This window comes from Apteryx mantelli, chromosome 23 (genome assembly GCF_036417845.1).
Source record: "Apteryx mantelli isolate bAptMan1 chromosome 23, bAptMan1.hap1, whole genome shotgun sequence".
Taxonomy (NCBI): domain Eukaryota; kingdom Metazoa; phylum Chordata; class Aves; order Apterygiformes; family Apterygidae; genus Apteryx; species Apteryx mantelli.
In genome coordinates, this window is record NC_090000.1 from 4,762,966 (window position 1) to 4,781,333 (window position 18,368).

The 18,368-nt window shown below is 40.0% G+C and overlaps 1 protein-coding gene across 1 annotated transcript; it reads left to right on the plus strand.

The window, feature by feature from the left end:
- The first annotated feature begins 437 nt into the window (after positions 1-437).
- Positions 438-16,247, plus strand: CRTAM (cytotoxic and regulatory T cell molecule). Its single transcript, XM_067310238.1, has 12 exons — positions 438-486; positions 4,385-4,531; positions 7,745-7,897; positions 8,611-8,742; positions 11,806-11,976; positions 12,567-12,638; positions 12,817-12,882; positions 13,579-13,650; positions 14,166-14,267; positions 14,676-14,822; positions 15,234-15,317; positions 16,117-16,247. Exons 1-12 carry the CDS (start codon positions 438-440, stop codon positions 16,245-16,247), a joined length of 1,326 nt encoding a protein of 441 aa, XP_067166339.1.
- Positions 16,248-18,368: the final 2,121 nt, after the last annotated feature.

Here is an 18,368-nt window from a genome sequence, read left to right on the forward strand (position 1 = left end):
AGATCACCTCTGTATGGGTTCCCCAGGCCACACTTTAGTGTTGCCCCACCAATGCCCCACTCTTTCTTTAATCTTTACCTGCTTCCCTCCATATACACCTCTTCCCCTCTCCCCCACGCAGGCACTGAGTGAGACAGAGTTGGAGGGGACATAAGGTCAACATGTCCCACTCCTGCCGCCCACTGTTGCATTTTAGGTCACCCGTGAGATCAGTTATTTCTCAGCAATCACCAAAACATAGGAAAGATGTGAGAAGCGGCGAGAAGAGAGTGTAAAAGCAGAGGGAAAAAAAAGAAAAGAAAAGAAAAAGCACAGACTCTGGTGGTGATGAAGTCATGGTAAATCTGTTCCCCACTGTTGAAAAGGAACCTGCTGCACATCTGCATCACCAGAGTGAAGAGGAAGTTTGCACAGACAGCCTGCGCTGACACCACAACATGACTTTCACCCGGGTGCTACATATTGCAGCTCTCTTACTCATGCAAGGTAAGTGACATGCATTGGATTACATGATCCTCCCTTTGCAAGCAGTCCAGCTTGGACAACTCAATTTCCAGTGCTTCGCTGAACCACAGGCAAGAGAGTTTTGCTGTTGTTGTTTTCTTAACTTATTAACAATGCCATATCGTCACCCGGTTTCCAAAGAGATCTGGTGTAGCAGACAGGGTGCTGAATTCCAGCTAAACACAGTATCAATGAGACCAATTCATCTCCTAGCATACTCTAGATGAAAAAGCACACGGACATCAAAAGATTCTCCCTTTAATTTGGACAGCGAATCGCTGCCAGCTTTTCATGGCTTGGATATCTGTGTGTGTCTTTGTTCATGTATTTTGTAAAAAGATACTAATACAGAAGTCAGGATAATTTAGAAGGTGTTTGCAAAGTACTTTGAAAATATAAAACACTTCAAATGCTCGATCTCCTTACTCTTATTAGAGGATGTAGCTTATACCTATTCTGCTAATCTCCTCTCTTTCATACACGACTGCGAGATTCACATTTGACCACATCAAATATCAAAAGACCTGAGTAGGAAAAGTAGTAAGACAGCTATCTACAGATAAGGATTCTTGCAGGCTTCATTCCTGATCTTTGCAACAGGTGTGCATGCGTGAATCTGGTGCTGGCCAAAACAACAGTTTCTCTCCCTTCTTAACAGACGCTGAAACAGATATTAGAGCAGTGCTATTCTAAGACTTTGGTAACAGTCTCATGCACAAATAATAGAAACTTCATCAAATCTCCATGTCAAAACAAAATATTTTATAATACAGTATGCTTAGGATATTTTATTATTATTGATTGTGTTTAACAGAAGTCAGGCCTTAAGAACCTGTCAGTTATGTCCTAGCTGGAATAGTTTTCGCACTGCTCTTTAGACTTACTCTAGATCAGCAGCTTTCACTCCCTTTGGGTGTACAACCCCTCTTCCCACAGTACTGCCAGAGACTCCTGCATGGTGAATTTGTGCCTACTTACAATAGCTAGCTGCTCTTGGTTATCTTTCACAGGACTGTTAGAATTAACTCAGATACACAGGTCTGCAGGCCACAGGTCTGCAGGCCACAGGTCTGCAGCAACAGATCAAAATAACTGATTAAACAGGATGTCTCTACAGACTATAGTTTTAAAGATAACAGTGAAACAATGTGACAATTTCTGAGTTTTTTTTGAAGGCTAAAACAGTAACAACCAGAGGCATGAGCCATTTGGCTCATTTGAATCTTGCGATTTCTTGTTTCCCTGTGTTGCAACAAAGGTGCCTGTAAGTCCTTTACAGTTATGCTCCTTAACTTGTTCCAGAAAAACAAGTGGAGAACTGCTGAGTCAAGGAGGCAGGGGAAGATTTGGGTGCAGGTGTGTATCAGGGAGCAGGGAAAGCCAGAAGTACAGGTGGTCCAAGGCTGGTCCTCCTGAAGAGCAGAACCTAATTCCCAGATAGCTGAGACAACCCACAGCACCTGTTTCCCATTTCCTGCCTGGCCAGGTAAAACACGTTTCATAAAAAATTCACAGATTTTGCCTATCTATCATTAATTAATAACTTTAATCATAGAACACAGTAGCATGTTCCTGTGTGAGGTCTAGAAATATATGACCAGGAGACATTGACGATGATGAGACTGTGCTGTGAGATTCACCCCATCACTGCACTTGATGCCAGACTAGTTTTATCCAGGTATCTAGGGTGTCTGGGGATCTACAGAGTAAAAGAACCTCTGGCTGTGGCACCACTGTCCTCTGGAGCTAGCACAGAAGCATCTCCCACCCCCCGATGTTTGTACTGCAGTGGGCTACAGAGGCTTGAAGGCCACAGCCACGTAAGACTGCCCCTCCATAACAGAAGGGAAATTTGGCCTGTGAGTCATGGTCTGAATGGAGTCATGGTCGCACATGGAAATTACGAATATGATCGGTTCTGGGGGTTGCTCTTTTCCCCTTCTAAAAAAGCAAGCAAAACCCCCCACCTTTTCTTATTCAGAGTCTTGCTTCTCTCACTAAAGGTGTGACTTGACAGACCCCACTCTGCGGCTAGTCACAGGAAACAGTAAAAATGCAGAAAAGCCCTGAAGAAAACCACAGACAAAGCCCTCTTAGCTACTTTAAGAACACAAGCCTTGTGACACACGTTTTTATAAATGGAACTCATGCAAGGAAGTTTTCCTTATGCTACCACTCCTCTGCAAACTATCCCCATGTTGCATGAGCCCTGAGAAATCAGTAGAGAAACTAACCCTAGGAAATGGAGGTGAACCAACAGAAAATAAGCCAAAGCCACTTGAATGAGAGATTGCTGGAGAAAGACACTTGAAAAGAAGAAATCTCTTTCTAGACCATAATTTTTCTGCCATTTTCAGTTTGTTTGTTTGGGGTTTTTTAAGTCTAATTACTCTGCAAAGGTAGCAATATTGTTAATATGCTGGTTCATTCTCCATTATGATATCAGAAAATAGCTCTTGCATTTCTAACCAGCACTGTCAATATAGTTGTTGCATGAGAGGAGCTGAACTGGTAATAACACTAGGCAATGGCCTAACCACCTATTAAGAAGTCAGACAGATTTACTGAGGCACACAACACTATTTTGGAGAGGAAAAGGCCACTACCAGCCTTCTCAGCCAGCCTCCTAGATGACACAGGATGTGTAGCTTCTCTGAAGAAAATCTTTGCCAAGACCAATACTTCTAATTGAATTAGAATATAATGACAGGCTTTCTCTCACGTACATGATGTTACAACCACTCTAAATTCAGCAGGGCTTCACTGATTTACAATGATTCAATGAAACCAGGCCTGTGCTATCTGTGATTCACAGCACTGGTCAGAAAACATAGACAGTAGATTTGTATTGCAAAATTTCTCCTTAGGCAAAAGCGCATACTTTGGATGTACTAATTCAGAAGCAAGAATATTGAGCTATTACAAGGAAAACTTTTCTATAGGTTTATAGACTCCAAAAATTAGATAATCAAGAAAAATAAAAGATCCCTGGTGTATATGCTATCTGTGAAAATACAAGGCTACATCACTGACCATTTCTCCATGCTACCCTGGCTCAAGAAATGCCACATGTTCTCAAATCAAGGGTGAGGCATGCCAACAGATCCCTATGGGAAACCACCTTCTCACAGAGAAACAAGTCCTCTTCTGATTTTAGTGGCAAAAGATCAGGCCCTGCAAGAACATCCTAAAATACATTCATTTCTGTTATTTTCTAAAATGTTTTTAAGCAAATTAAAAGCTTTCCTAAAGCCCATAAAGATTCATTTCCCCAAACTGCAGTGCTCATGTACTCAGTAGGAACTTGCCACAGACAGCTATCTGAAAAATAAAATTGAAACACACACAAAAAAAAAACACACAGGAATGAAAAATAAAATTCTCTTACTGCCTATACACTTAACTCCGACCCAAGCATTGCTCTTAGTCTTAGCAGAGATCAAATTCTGGATAACGCAAGCATCATGCATCAAGCTATAACCTGGTGGATAGCACTTAAGACTGCATAAACCTGTTTTCACATCCAAGATGGGCTGTTGCATAAAAGAAAAATTGCTGTGCACCAGGTTGTTACACTCCTGCCACAGCGGTGGCGTTCATTTCCACCGAGGGTTTCTGCACCACAGATAATACCAATATCAACTCTGCATGCCAACATACTTCATTTGGAAGACTGTCTTTATGGGGAGTTACACCAGTCTAATGACTGTGATTAAGTTACACCAATAGAATCATACTGGCAAGATTCCTCACATAGAAAAACCTTCTCCACTCAAAAAAAGCAGAAGGTGCCACATTACTTGGCAAGAAATGCTCTCTCTTTACTTCATGTCACATTTTAATGCTTGGGTTCTTTTTTTTTTTTCTTCTTTGATGGCAGGGGATTTTCCAGGAGTTGACAGTGAAACTGTAACTCTAAAGGAAGGCGAGGACTTAAATCTCCATTGTAGTCTTGGCAGTGACGACAGTTCTGCCCGGCAGTGGTTAAACCCTCACGGGTTTGTCATTTTTCTGAACACCCAGCGGGGTAAGTGTGAAAACTGAATGCAACAGACTTTCCGCTTGGAGTTGGAGGGTCAGTTAGAACTGGGCTTTCCTAGCTCCCCCCCAAGGCCAAGTCCGACTCACTTACTACCCAACCACTTGAGATTGTTTTACATTCAGTATCTGGCAGGAAGTTGATGAAATGGAAACCTCACAAGAGTGGTCTGGCAGTAGAGCTTTTAGCAATGAACTGTGTTTACTACCACTACCATCAGGTTAGCACAACGACCCACTCTTGCCTTACAGGAGTGACATGTTCTACGGGCTTGCCTGAAAGCCCTGGGTGCTCCTCTGCTCATCAGCAACATTAGATTTAGTGTATCAAGAGGCAAATGTTTAGAAGACAAGCAGTGGCTTTTAATTTATGCTGACAAACCCATAGTTGCAATTATTTTGTTCCCCTCCACTCCCTATAGCTTATGGCTCCCCATTCTCCTCTTTCCTCGTCAGTCCAAATTCAAGAGTTTTGAGAAAGTGAGGACTGCCTTTGTCTTCCCCATTTGCACAGCACCTAGTCTGTATCCACAGCTGATAAAGCCCTTAGGTTGAAGAACAATAATAATGACTGAGATTCATCCAAACGATATTGGGTACCTGGCTCCCACTGAAACTGTGCAGGAACCAAGTGTCCTCTTCAGTTGTTCTCTGGAAATCCCTGCCACAAGGTCTTGCCACCTGCATCAAACCTGCCAAACAGCTGGTTTTGCCAGTATTTCTAAATGGAAAGTGCCAAGAATAACTGTTGTTCTTATTTACTCATTTGCAAGAGCAAGTGGGATGCCTCCATTATACAGAAACGGGTATTAAAGGCAATGTTCAGTTGCTGGAATAAAAGGGTTGAGTAGTTTCAAATCTCTGCACTGTAACACCCAATAACCCTCATAAATGACTCATACATCTATATGTTAGGAAACTGTTTCCTGGGGAATCCAGGATCCTGAATTCAGTGTTCTGTATAACGCATATGAACCATTAGTTACTAATGGGATCCAAAAAAACCTCAATGCTGAGCCACTGACAGCTAATCAATAAGGAAAACAGTGCTATCTCAACCCCCACTGTGCTGCTTACACATCCAGGTTTCGAGAATCACAGCAGGCTATGATAGTTGTTTTTCTCCCCTGTTGCAGTCTATTAGTCAGATCATGCATCCAAGAACTGGAAGACCTAGGAGTAATTCCCCTCTCCATCATAATTATCTCTATATTTTATACATATGCACGTCCTCTGTATTTTACACTGCAGGAGCAAGCAACAGTACCAACGAATCCTTTCATTTACACAAGTTCTCTAAGGCCTTGGCTAGTAGAGTCACAAACACTCTCTTTCCATTCAAAGAATTTTGGACTGAGACACTTAATTGTACCCAAATCCTGTTTTAAGCATCTATATCTTTTAATGGATGTAGCCCCTTTGATGCCTTTTGAAATTTTCCTGAGTTGACACAGCAGTTTAAAAAAGTTAGAAAAGGAATGTATCCACTAGCATCTACAGGAGCAGACCCTAACCCAAATGAACAAAATAGTATCAGTCTTAAATTGCCCAAGGATTCGACCCAAAGTTTCAACACACATGATTATCCCTCAGTAAAATGCATGACATAAAACCAACACGAATTAGAGCTTGTAAAGCATTTGGTTCCTTGCTAAGTTGAAAACACCAGAATTTTTCCTTTTAAAAAACAATTAGAAAAACCTCACTTAGAGAGGAACCAAACTTTACACTGCACATGGACATTTTCATTTTTTATTCTGAATCACCACCATGAACCTTTGTCACATTGCTTCCCCAATAAACCACTTCATGAATCAGTTTCCTCTAGTGTCATTGCAGCTAAAAACAGGGCAAACTAGCTACAAGTCTTACATCACAGTCATTTCAAAATCCTTTTTACAATATTTAATCACTTCCATAAATTATAGTACTGCTGTGATTTTTTCCCTATTCTGTACTTTTACAAAATTTCAGCTAAAAAATTAAAAATAAAAAAAGTTTCTAAGGTCTTTGTCTCCCTAGTGGCAATTCACATCCATAGTTTCAGTTCACTTTAAAGGCAGATAGTTACTTTCTGTGCTGTGATTGCTGGAAGTCAGTGTGACTCTCTGGCTTGACCCATAGATTCCTACAGGTTATCCTGCAAGAGGAATGAAGGAAGGACTAGAAAGTCTAGAGAGAGAAAGGGGACTGCACAGCAGAGTAGAGATATTCTAAGATAATGTCTCATTAAAATTCAGTTATTTAGACAAGGAGAGGAGAATAGAAACAGCCTGCCAATTAATACACACTTAATAAAGAGATGGTGTGGGGTGACCATAAGCGTTCATTTACACACCACGAAATACACCCAGAGAGGTGAAGTGAGTTGTTCAAGGCCAAATAATGGGTTAGGGAATGGGGAAGGGAAAATGGCCCCCAGTCCACATACCTTGGCTCTATGTTCTATATTCACAGATCATATCACTGCTCTGACCACATATCATGTCCTCACACCCCAACATTTTCTTGCCATAATAGCTAGGAACACAGGAATAAGACCCACTGAATGCCTAGAGGCATGTCTAAAAGGATGGAGGGAAGTTAGCGGAAAGGAAACACAAAAGGAATCAAACAAACGAGGCTTTGAGACTTCAGCTCCATTACCCTAGGAAAACCACTTTAATCCTCAAGCACCACCCTGCCTTGGTCTGTCCTACTCAGGGGCACTGACTGTTTCTTACTATGGAGAGATATGTAACCATCTTGGGTGGTTATCCAGATGTCAAATAATGCTATTACTCCTTTTGATGGAGGAGAAACTGAGGCAAAGAGAATAAATGACTTGCACAAGATCATAAAGAAGTGTAGGTCAAAGCCAAGGACTCCACTTTACTTTCCTGACAATTGGAAAAACATCTTGCACTTGCCAAACTAAATTTCTTTCCAAGGTTTAAAAAAAATGAAAGTAGGTGAAAAAACATGTTGTTTTCCCCCTTGGCAGCATGCACACTCTTCTTTAGTTTACTGCTGTCTCTGTACTAGTGCAACACCAGCTAGAAATGCTTTGTGTTAGAACTGCTCACTTGTGTCCAGTGTTAATGAATAAAAAAAAAAAATGTGCTAAACAAAACCAATCTCACTCATTAATGCTTTGATTATCTGTCTTGCTCTTACGTACCAACATACATAGCATGCTGGGTTTTTTTTTCCTCCCTTACAGGTTTAAGGGATCAGAGGTACAAACTTATCCATTATTCAAACAAAGAATTATCTATCCGACTGTCTAACGTAACAGTGCATGATGAAGGCATATATAAATGCTTCTACTACGGCGCCCTGTTCAAAACCAAGAACGAAACTGTTGAGGTGTTAGGTGAGTTCACGTAAAGAAGCTGAATTTACACACAGACCTAACAAAAACCTATCATTCTATGGCAGTGCAGGTAAAAAAAACCTGCCTTTCTATTTGGGAGGAGAGAAAGAAAGCAGCAGATTTCTGAAAGTATTTAGGCACTGGTCTGCATCTTTCAGGCCATTAATACCTTTCAGGATCTGACCCAGCAATGCTGCAGTATCATTACACTGTAATATGTGTCAGAGCTTAAAGAATGCACAACAGGGTAGATCGTAAGCAGGCTGTCTGTTCCATCTGGCCTCAGGCTGCGTAGGATACGGCTTGATGCTGATTTCTCTCTTTGAATCTTTGGAGACACAAGGGAGGAAGAGTCCCTGGTGGATGCCAGTCAGCTCTTGCTCTTATCCTCCTTATTACTGCTAGCATAAAGGGGAGAGACGTGCATGACCAGGGAGCTGCAATCCCCTCCTGGCACATAGTCTGTTAGAGCAACTGAAATTAAGAGCAGTCACAACAACTTCTTTACAGCTCTAACTTGCCCTGGGACAGAGGAATAAAAAGACAAAGTCAGTTCCTGAACTCAAGAATTGCATCTTTGCATGCAATTGTATAGTGCTTAATGTAAACCTGATCTTAACTCAGGCTTCCCAAATAATATGTTGTGCATATAACAAGTATTCATAAATATGAGTAGAAAGATATACAAATGACTGTAAGTCTTCTTGCTACAGCTGCTCCTTCCAAACCAGTAGTGGAAGCATCTCAAGATACAGAAAAAGGCATTACACTGTCATGCTACACCAAAGGAAGTAAACCACAGCCCCGGATTACCTGGCAGCTGGACAATGGGATAGAGCTTCCTGGTAAGTGTTAAAGGACCACATATTAGTTACTAAAAATGTCTTCTTATCAACCTTGGACGGGCTTAGAGACACTGAATGGTGAAACTCTTTCTGCAAAGAGTACCACTCAACCTCCATTCATTCACTGTGACTCAGTCCCTGGCAACACATTTTTGGATAAAAGTCAGTACTAGATTCTAGTGGTTATACAGGAGAGAGCAAGCTCATCTGATTAGCTCAAATTCAACTCACAACAACAGCACTTTGCATCAAAATCCTCTGAGGATCTGAACTTCCACTGAAATAAAATGAAATCAAGACCCTGCAGGCACAACTTTCAGAACCAATGTATAAAGTCAGTTAACAAATCTGTAGTAACTATTTCCATTTTATACATAGTAGACAGATTTTCCTGTTTCACTGAGCAGCTCAGTCACCCCAGCAACCTTTCTCTCATTAATCCACTCACAGCCAGAAAGCAGCAGTTCACTAGCAAAACTAGGAACAAATCTCAGGAAAACCAGCCCACAGCATCGTGTTATGTTCTGCCCATTGATAGACCTGCATACACCTAGGCAGACACAGATGAAGAGGAACAGAGTCACCAGGTAGCTCAATTTAGCTTGTGTATACATAAAAAGCTGTTTTGAAGACTAAGTTGTAATAATAGCTACCTTATTAACTGTAACTGCAACACACTGGAGAGCAAATGTACATCCTCATTAATGAGTGAGGAAAATACCCATAGACACAAATATATTTTCTTTCACGTTAACGAGTTCCTGTTTGTATTTTGTATCACGAAGTAACATAGTCAAAGTTTAGCCTGTAATCTTTTTTCTAAGAAGACTTTTGTAACTAGGAACTCTAGGAAACAACAGAGAAGTGTGCTGGCCTGAATATAGCTAGAAATCAGGACTAAAAAAAGAAATCCAAGCTGCCTGTTGTACAAGCATTAATGCAACTGCATAAAGCCCTATGCTTTAAGGAATTAAACTCCATGGAAGTAGTATGCCTGGTAAGTGAGCTACATGAAGGCAAGGGTAGTGAGGTGTCTGACTTCAGGGGGAAAGGTGCTCTCTGTAGTCGTGTATGGATCTTGAAAAAGCAGGCTCTGAAATCATATGCACGTTTGGGAAGAGCTAAGCTGTGTATGATTTTGCAGCGATATGGGAGAACACCACCTATAAAGACATGCAAGAGTTTGGGGAAGCAGCATGTCAACTCTAAGCTTTTAAATACATTTTTATTGTTGTTCTTCTAAAAAGAGGGACTTCTTAAACTTGAAAGAATCTCAGTATAAAATATATTTGTAATGTTACAGTACACAACTCAGAGACACTAGACTCTTTCCATAGCATGTAAATCCAACCACGCATTTCTTCACTTAAGTCAATAAAAATCTATACTTACTTTTATCTCCTCCTTGCATCTTGGATTTTTAGTACTAGTACCAGGCAGATATTAGAGCACTTTATAACAACGAGAACTACCTGACCTTCAACCTCACGTCCCATAGGCATCTGGGAAGTGTAATTACACAACAGAGAGCCTGTGCTGTGTTATTTGACTGGTTTAATTGCAGGTTGGTTTTGGATGAGAAATATTTATACAAGGAAGTGTTGATTCACCATGTGGCCAGTTTGTGGCAGATGCAAATTAGCATATTTGAAAAGAAAAAATAACTGTTCTAATTCTGTGTTTCTCAAGCTTTCTGCATGTGCCATTCCTTTTCTGCAGGTGACTATCGTTGAGTAACACCTCTTCTTGTCCCATCCATTCCCAGCTTTAATCACTAACTGCAAATATTTATAATAATCAGAAAATAGCTAATACATTTTAATTACTGGCAGCACCTCAGTTTCACCATGGCCCAGCAGGAGCAAACCAGCTGTAATTACTGAGCTGTTGCTGGTAATTAAAGACTATTTCCTTTCTAGCAAAAACACTCTGAAACCCTTTTAAGTCTCCTTATATAACCCCACTGGAGATGGTAAGAGGGTTGAGAAATAGTGGCCTATGTGATATAGCAAGTTACCTGTAAAGGCTAATTTGGAATCAAGGAATTCTCTTATTTAAGGAGTAGGGATGTTACTGAGCGTAACAAGTCAAGAGAAAGCATTAGTTCATTTCAAGAGAACATCCGTAAGAAAAAGGCAGCACAGATTACTCTGTCATGATGGACATTTAAGGTAAAAGTCTGAAAAAAACCCTCCCTTTTCCACCAGAGCTATTTAAACATGTCTGGAATTCAGTCATTTATCTCTTAGTTTCACATGAAATACATCTTTATTTTTCCATATAATATAAATGAATAAAGTCAATATTATCTAGAAGACTGAGAACTAAACAGAGATGTAGGAATACTTTCCTTGTTATACGGCTCTCTCTGAATTTACTACGCCAAGACAACTGATCTTTGTGTTAAGTTCCCCCAGCTGTAAAATGGGAAGAATCAGACCTGTATTGTAGAGATGATGGAGAACTGATACAGGAATTAAGAGTTCTATCAGTGTTTATTTATTACAAATGTCAATATGGTACACCAATAAAAATTTAACAACTTCTCTGTATTTGGGGTTAACAATTTCACAGCTATTTAGAAACATATACAATGCCCTCGGATTATCATGTAGGAGAATGAGAACTTAAATCTCCGTCATGTTTCAAAACAACAGGTCCTAGTCTACTAGACTCCAAGCTGCTGGCCATCTGTGGCTGTGGCACACAACTAAGCAATTTATTCCATTCAGTAGGGACCAAAAGTACAGGTGGATGTTTGGACATTTTGCTGCAGTCATGCAACGCAGCAGTGCATGTGTGAGCAGGGTCACTGCAGGAGATTTCCCCCTGGTGAGTCACGAAATAGAGTGGAGGCTTTGGGTTAAGCGGAAGAGGAAGGAAAAATGACCTTGCTGTCTTTGGGCTTCCACGTAATCCACTTGCACAATGAACCACTTATGCCCAGTAATCATGTGCTGCTTCAGCACAGCCAAGTAATGCAGATTGCACCTGGAAAGTTTTTTTTATTAAATTGCTCTTGACTGGAAACCACTTAAATGTTTTCTTCCAATGGTTGTATAGGTGACACTAAGCACAAGTTAGAAGCCGATGGGAAGAAATGGACCACAACCAGCACGTTGACAGTACTTGCGTACAGGCCCAATTCAACGTCCAGTTGCGTTGTTCACCATGAAGTGCTAAGAGAAGAGAAACTGACTGCATCTTTCCGGTTTGAGAGCTTCACTAGGACTGGTACTAACGTCAGCACTCTTTGAGCAGTGGCTAGTCCATTCTACCCCTCTAAAGTGGTGAAAGTTGTGCAGATACACATGCAAAACTGAAGCCCATGCTCTACTGTCCTGTGTATGGAATCTGTTTTTAAATGACAGTTTTATCTGGGGCAAAAGAAGAACTCCAAACTAAGATTTGGGGGCTTTTTTCTGCTTCTTAACCCCTTAAAATTCATTAAACATTAAGCCACAGCAGCCCAGTCATGTCTGATTAGCAGTCAGACTTAGTTCTCTGATGCTGCTGCTAAAATTCTAGTTCTTGTCCTAAAGTTTTAAAGATAATTCAAAGTGTTCATGTGCACAAAACGCTGTGAGATTCCCATGTCTACAGTGTATTAGACACACCCATGTAGAAAGCTAGTACGGTGTAAATATTGTAAATTAATTCTGAAACCTCTTGTCCAATAATTCTTAGAGCAGAATTTTCCTTCTGCCCACTTACTCATCTTCACTATGGATCTAATAATCCTTATTTCATTTCTCCTTAAATTTATTGTTTCAGCAAATGCTTATGAAGTGCTCTGAAAGTTGCACTGTTGTTTTTTTTCCCAGTGATCACTACAAGTCCTGCTCCCACAGCACTAGATGTAGATACAAGCATCTCCGAGAACGAACGCTCAACAGGTAGGCTTTAACTGCTTGGCCTTTCTTTAATTAATACACAGGTCAGATAAACACAACATCTATCACAGAAAATATCTTAGAGTGTCTTTATCTAGAACTTGGACTGTAAAAGAACAGTCGCTGTTAGCACTGAAAAATATCTGCACAGTGTTTAGAACTGTTTTACCTTTTTCCCCAGTGACCACAGCAAAGTCAGATCTGAAGAGCAGTACAGCCTTTTCTCTAAGCTACCCGCAATATAATGGTAAGACATTCATTTTTTAATTTCATAGCACCTCAGTTTTTAACCACAAAGGCAGACTAACTTTCTCTTTAGATGCCGAAGAATTATACATGTTACGAGTAGACAAACTGGCCACCGCATGCTAAAACTGCAAGGCATTGAGCTGAGCCTCAGATTTCTCTGAATGGTTGCACTAGGTGGCAGTGTGCAACAAAGATCATCAGTGCATTTAGCGCACTGCAAATTTTGTATTTACTCAACTGAGGAATTAGACAATTCTTTGCAAACAGAAGAATGAAAAGGTCTGTTTCCCAAATCAGTCAACCAAAACACAGCAAAGTGGGCACCCACTAAGTAAGCACCTGCTTAGTGTTACAGGCCAAGCAGTGAAAAGTCAGTCACCTGTTTTAGAAATGAACTCTCTTTATCAGTGTTTAAATGTGCTACACCAGGGATTACAAACTTCACAGAACGATTACATCATTTTGATAAGCAAGTTTTTTGATAAGCAAGTTTTTTGATATTGAGAGAGAGCCTGTATCTTTTAACAGGGTTTTCAGGAGATGTGCATACATAACTGATAAGGAAGAAAGTCTCTTATGATGTAAAGTTTTGGTAAAAACTGTATGCAAAATCATTACAAATCAAAGTTAATTACACAATGATATACGGTCTATACGCGTAAGAAAATCAGAACTCATCTCTCCATTTCCACAGGGTCAGAAATAACACCAGCTGCAGCAGGAGATGAAGACTTCTCCGGTACTTCGAATTACAACGTCCCCAATGGTATGTTACATCATCAGAAGTGACACAGTAGTGTCCGTACAACAGCATTTCTCAAACTGTGGGTGGCTGGACCACTGCGGACCAGGAAGACAGCAAAGATAGTCTTGGATAGGAATAGAAACAAAACATCTGCTTTAAAGAAAAGGATATCTGTACATTCCTGTTTTTGCAAGCAAGCAAAGTTAGCTGAGGGAGAGGGAGCAAGTAGAAAGGACAAGAACGAGAAAACAGTCAAAGCTGAGCTTAGTTTTAATTTGGCTGTAAATGGAAACCATTGAGTTCAACACTGCGTAAGAGGTTCTGAGGATTTTCTGTTCATAAAGCTTAAGTTGTCTTTTGGCTTAAAAGAAACACAATATTAAGGAAGTGAGCACAGAGCTTTAAGTCAACGGTTTCAGAAGTCTATTTGTGCTGCATTACCACAAGCCCATGACTTCAGAGGCGCTAAAAAAATACGGATTTCTTAAGCATTCCTTTGCCCTTCAGAGAAATAGTTTTCCTCTTCATTTCCCCAGGGACTGGAACGGCATTCAATGGAACAGTCACAGAAGAACTTTACAGGACAGAAGCCTCACCACTAAGTGAAAATTTAACTGTGATTTCCACCATCACCTTCAGTAAGCCCTAATTAATACTCTTCAATGACAGCTTCCAAACATGCAATGAGTTTATCTAACATCAAGCTGTCTCTCTCTGACCAAATGTCCACTCCAAACTCCCAGTTAGTACATTTAGGGTAGTGCTAGCCAGCAATATGGGGGAGAGACTACGGAAATGAAACCACTTGTAGCATCTAGAAATAAGCTAAATTGCCTGCAGGATGTTCCAGGGCACAATTCCACTGATTTCAATCAGTTTTGCTTGTTCATACCAACAGAAAAAAAATTCACCTCATCTCAGTAAGTCCAATGAGGTGACTTCTGCACTGCTACCATTTTCATCTGGTCTGGTCCAGGACAGACAGTTCTTAATTACCAAAGACTCACAGGTCTAACGACATCAATGTACGTCTGCCTCTTTTACAGAGCAAGATCTGAAATCTGAAGGCATCAAAAAGAAGGAGAAGAATCTTCTGCTGCCAATCTTGGTGGCTGCTCTAATTTTTGTGCTGCTCATCATAGTCTTGCTTTTCATGAGGAAGCTGAAAAAAGCTCACGGATTGTGGAAGAGAGGTGAGTGATGGCATTGTCAGAATAAATGCTAATGCTGGTTATTTCAGAAGGTAAGTTTATTTCAGAGGATACGAGGGGCCGGATAGCTGAGGGGCCTGTTATCAGAAAACAAGAAACTACTCTTCTAGGCTTCTGGTTAAACATTCTTCTCCTATAAGCAGTGACTGTGATTTGTTGCAAACAACTGTTGAAGAGTCCCTGTAAATGATGGCCTCAGACCAAGCTTCAGCTGACAGCAGTTGTCAAAAAAGCCAACAGAATTGTTGTTTTAAGCAATATCTCTCTTGGATGCTTCAAGATGACTGAGCTGTCATTTTAACCAGTCTTTCAGGATTTTTACGTTCAAGGCAGAGAGGGAGCAAGAAGCATGGAAAAATTTCATCATCTTAATTATATTTGTTGTCTGCACAGAGAATGATACTTCAGAGCAGACACTGGAGAGTTATAAATCCAGGTCTAATGAAGACAATCCAGGCCACGAGAAGAATGGACAAGGTAAAAAGCTTCAACCAACCCAAACTAATTCCCGTTAGATCACTGCTACTGACCACTGCCAAAGCACACTGCTGTTAGTCTTACTGTATGCAGATATTTGCAAATTGCACATTTTAAATCTGAATAGTCTAAAATCAAACCTTTCATATCTATGTCCACCATAGATACTATAGCTTTGACAAGAGTGATGTAGAACTGTGCAGAATAAAAATCATTGCTTTTTATTCAAGGGGTTAGACTGGATAATCACAATGGCTTTATCTACTGTCTGTACGTAATCTGCAAAAATGCTATTAAAAACAATGTGTAATATGTACTGGGAATTCTACTCTTAAATAGTCCTAAATGGCTACTGTCTGATTTCACCAACAACACCCCGATGCTTCATCAGTTCTGTCCTCAGGCAGTGGCTACAGACGGAGGCAGATCTGTAAGCCTCCTCAGCTGTAATATCTCTACTCCACTACTGGACTCTGTGTAAACAAAAGCAGCTTTTGGCAGGTGAATAGGCCTAGATGGCAAAAATGAGGGAATTCTGCCAACATCTTTAAACATGGGTTTACAGTAGCCTTAAAAAAAAAGGGGGGGGGGGAGTGCTGGTAATTATTGTCAAAGCATTTTTAAAACTTTTCTTCCTTTTTCAAATATTTTGAAATACAATATATTTAAACCACTTCTAATAGAAACTAGTCACTTGACTATTGTGCAGCCTGCATTACATCACATCATTCATATATATATATATATATAGGATATTACTTTATACAAAATCAGGAATAAATGTGTGTTTATTTTTCAGTTGTCAATCAGAAGCCCAATGTGCAATATGTAACAGAAGGACATGTGGAAACAACACAGAAGAATCCAAGAGACAAGAACTTTGCAATAGCTGAGAAACTGTCTGCATGTGGAAAGGAAACTGATGTATAGTACAGTGGCCTCTCTGGCGAATCTATACTATGTACAGAGCCACTATTTTTGTTGAATATTGATATTACAATGTTCTGATGTCAATACGGTTTCTGGGAGCAGAAGCACAAATGGCTAGCCTCAATCCAAATTGGACCAGTTTCTTTTAAACAGTAGGATAGGTAAATGGGACAGGTGCTCCTACAAGCCTATTAGCAATGAATGCTCTGATATAGCTGTAATCATCAGAGGATTCAGTTAGCTGCCAGAAACGGAGCTTACATATCCCACCACAAGGCTTAGCAGCAATTAGGGTCCTGACAACAGAATATGCAACAAGCCCTGAAGACTGCAAGATACAACAATATTCACGTAATGCTTCTGCCACCTCCTTTGCAAGCACAGGACTAAACAGGAAACCCTGGGAGACACAAATCAATTCTGACTTCTACTATCTCATTCTGATGACCAAAATTGGATATCCAGCTATATTTAAACAAGCAGGAAACATCCTGATGTCAAAGAGGCTAAAAAATGGTTGTCCCCCTTGCCATGATTCCTGCCTCAGTTACTCACCTGCAAAACAGTAACATCACTCCCTGCTGTGCAAGACTGAATCAGCACTTCTCTGTAAGATGCTTTGTAGGCAAAGCATTTTGGTGTTATTCCTGTACAGTCTTTCATGTTGCATAAGCTTCCAGAGATATTACTGAGAATGAAGTCTCAAAACAAGGAGGTTGGCAAAGATGAAGATGAAGCATAGTATTATACACAGACTCCCAAAATCCAAGGAGCAATTCACTTGGAGTGAGGTTTTTTTGGAGGTGGGTGGGGGTTGGGGAGGGTTGTTAGTTTGTTTTAGGAACCACATTTTGTGGTTCTGCAAAATAAAACTGAACTTCTAAAATGAAGGACATCTACTTTCCTCTACAAAATAAAGCTGTATATATTTTTCTTGTAAGAGGTGATTATTTCTCATCACAAGGAAGAAAAATACTGAAAACTGACTTGAATTACAATGCATGCCTTCTAGAGACAACTAGAAGCAATTTCATTTTTATGTGGAAGTGATCACATTCTGACACAAGGGTAATATCAAGTCCACAGCCTTTTTTCACATTGTTTTAACAAGGAAAACTTGTATTATCTGGTACCTACACAAGCCACAAGGAAACATGAAACATCCTAACTTCTTCTACATTCAGCTTGTAAGGTTTGTTTAGTGATGACAGCTATTTATGGACAAACGTATTTTGTACTATTAAACATTTTATATGAAAATGCAAACTGATGTGGCAGCTCCTCTGACACATAATATTTCTGTAAATTAAAAGGCATAACTACATCTAGGAAAGAGTGTAAGATAGGGTTTGTCAGCAGCAAAGTCTTTGAACAAGTAGATGATTAAAAAGCAGCTGCAAGCATTCATAGTGCCTTTACACGTTAAATGTACAAAGAAAACACACGTTTAAAGTGTAAGTAACTCATACATAGAAACATAAAAGAATGTATGCAATCTGTGTATCTTTCAGGGAAGATTAAAACTACCATCAGCTGAAATTTGTTTCTACTAGCCCCGCATGTGGCATTTTTATGAATATTATAAGTTTGCATGCCTGTTGCATATCCTGAATTTGTGATCAGATCCTGACACTTAAATATTGTGTGTTTCAATAACGACCATTTTATCAGTCTCTCCTAAAACAGGAATTGTAGATTTAATAACCAGCTTGAAATTATCATGTTATATTTCTCTTTTTTGTCCCTCAGAGAATAATCCAATGGTGCCATGTTACGTACCACTAGAAAAGTGCACTGATCAACATAAAGGAAGCAAAAAAAAAACCAACCCCCAAACTAACAGAGCAATAAAGGAAAGAAAGGCATTTTGAATACTCCAACAAAATGTCAAGACTTTGAAGAAATAGGATAGTGTAAGGTTTGTGAAAAGTATTTGAGTACTTCAGCCCGACACAGCACATAGGTATTTAACGAACAATTGTCAAATAAGCATACCAGTAGCATACAAGAAATCAGAAAATATTTATCAATAATGAGGCTGGACCTCTTCATTACTCAGTGCTCTAATTCAGGAAAGACACCTTCAGATCACTCTGATATGCTGCGCTCACCACTTAAACA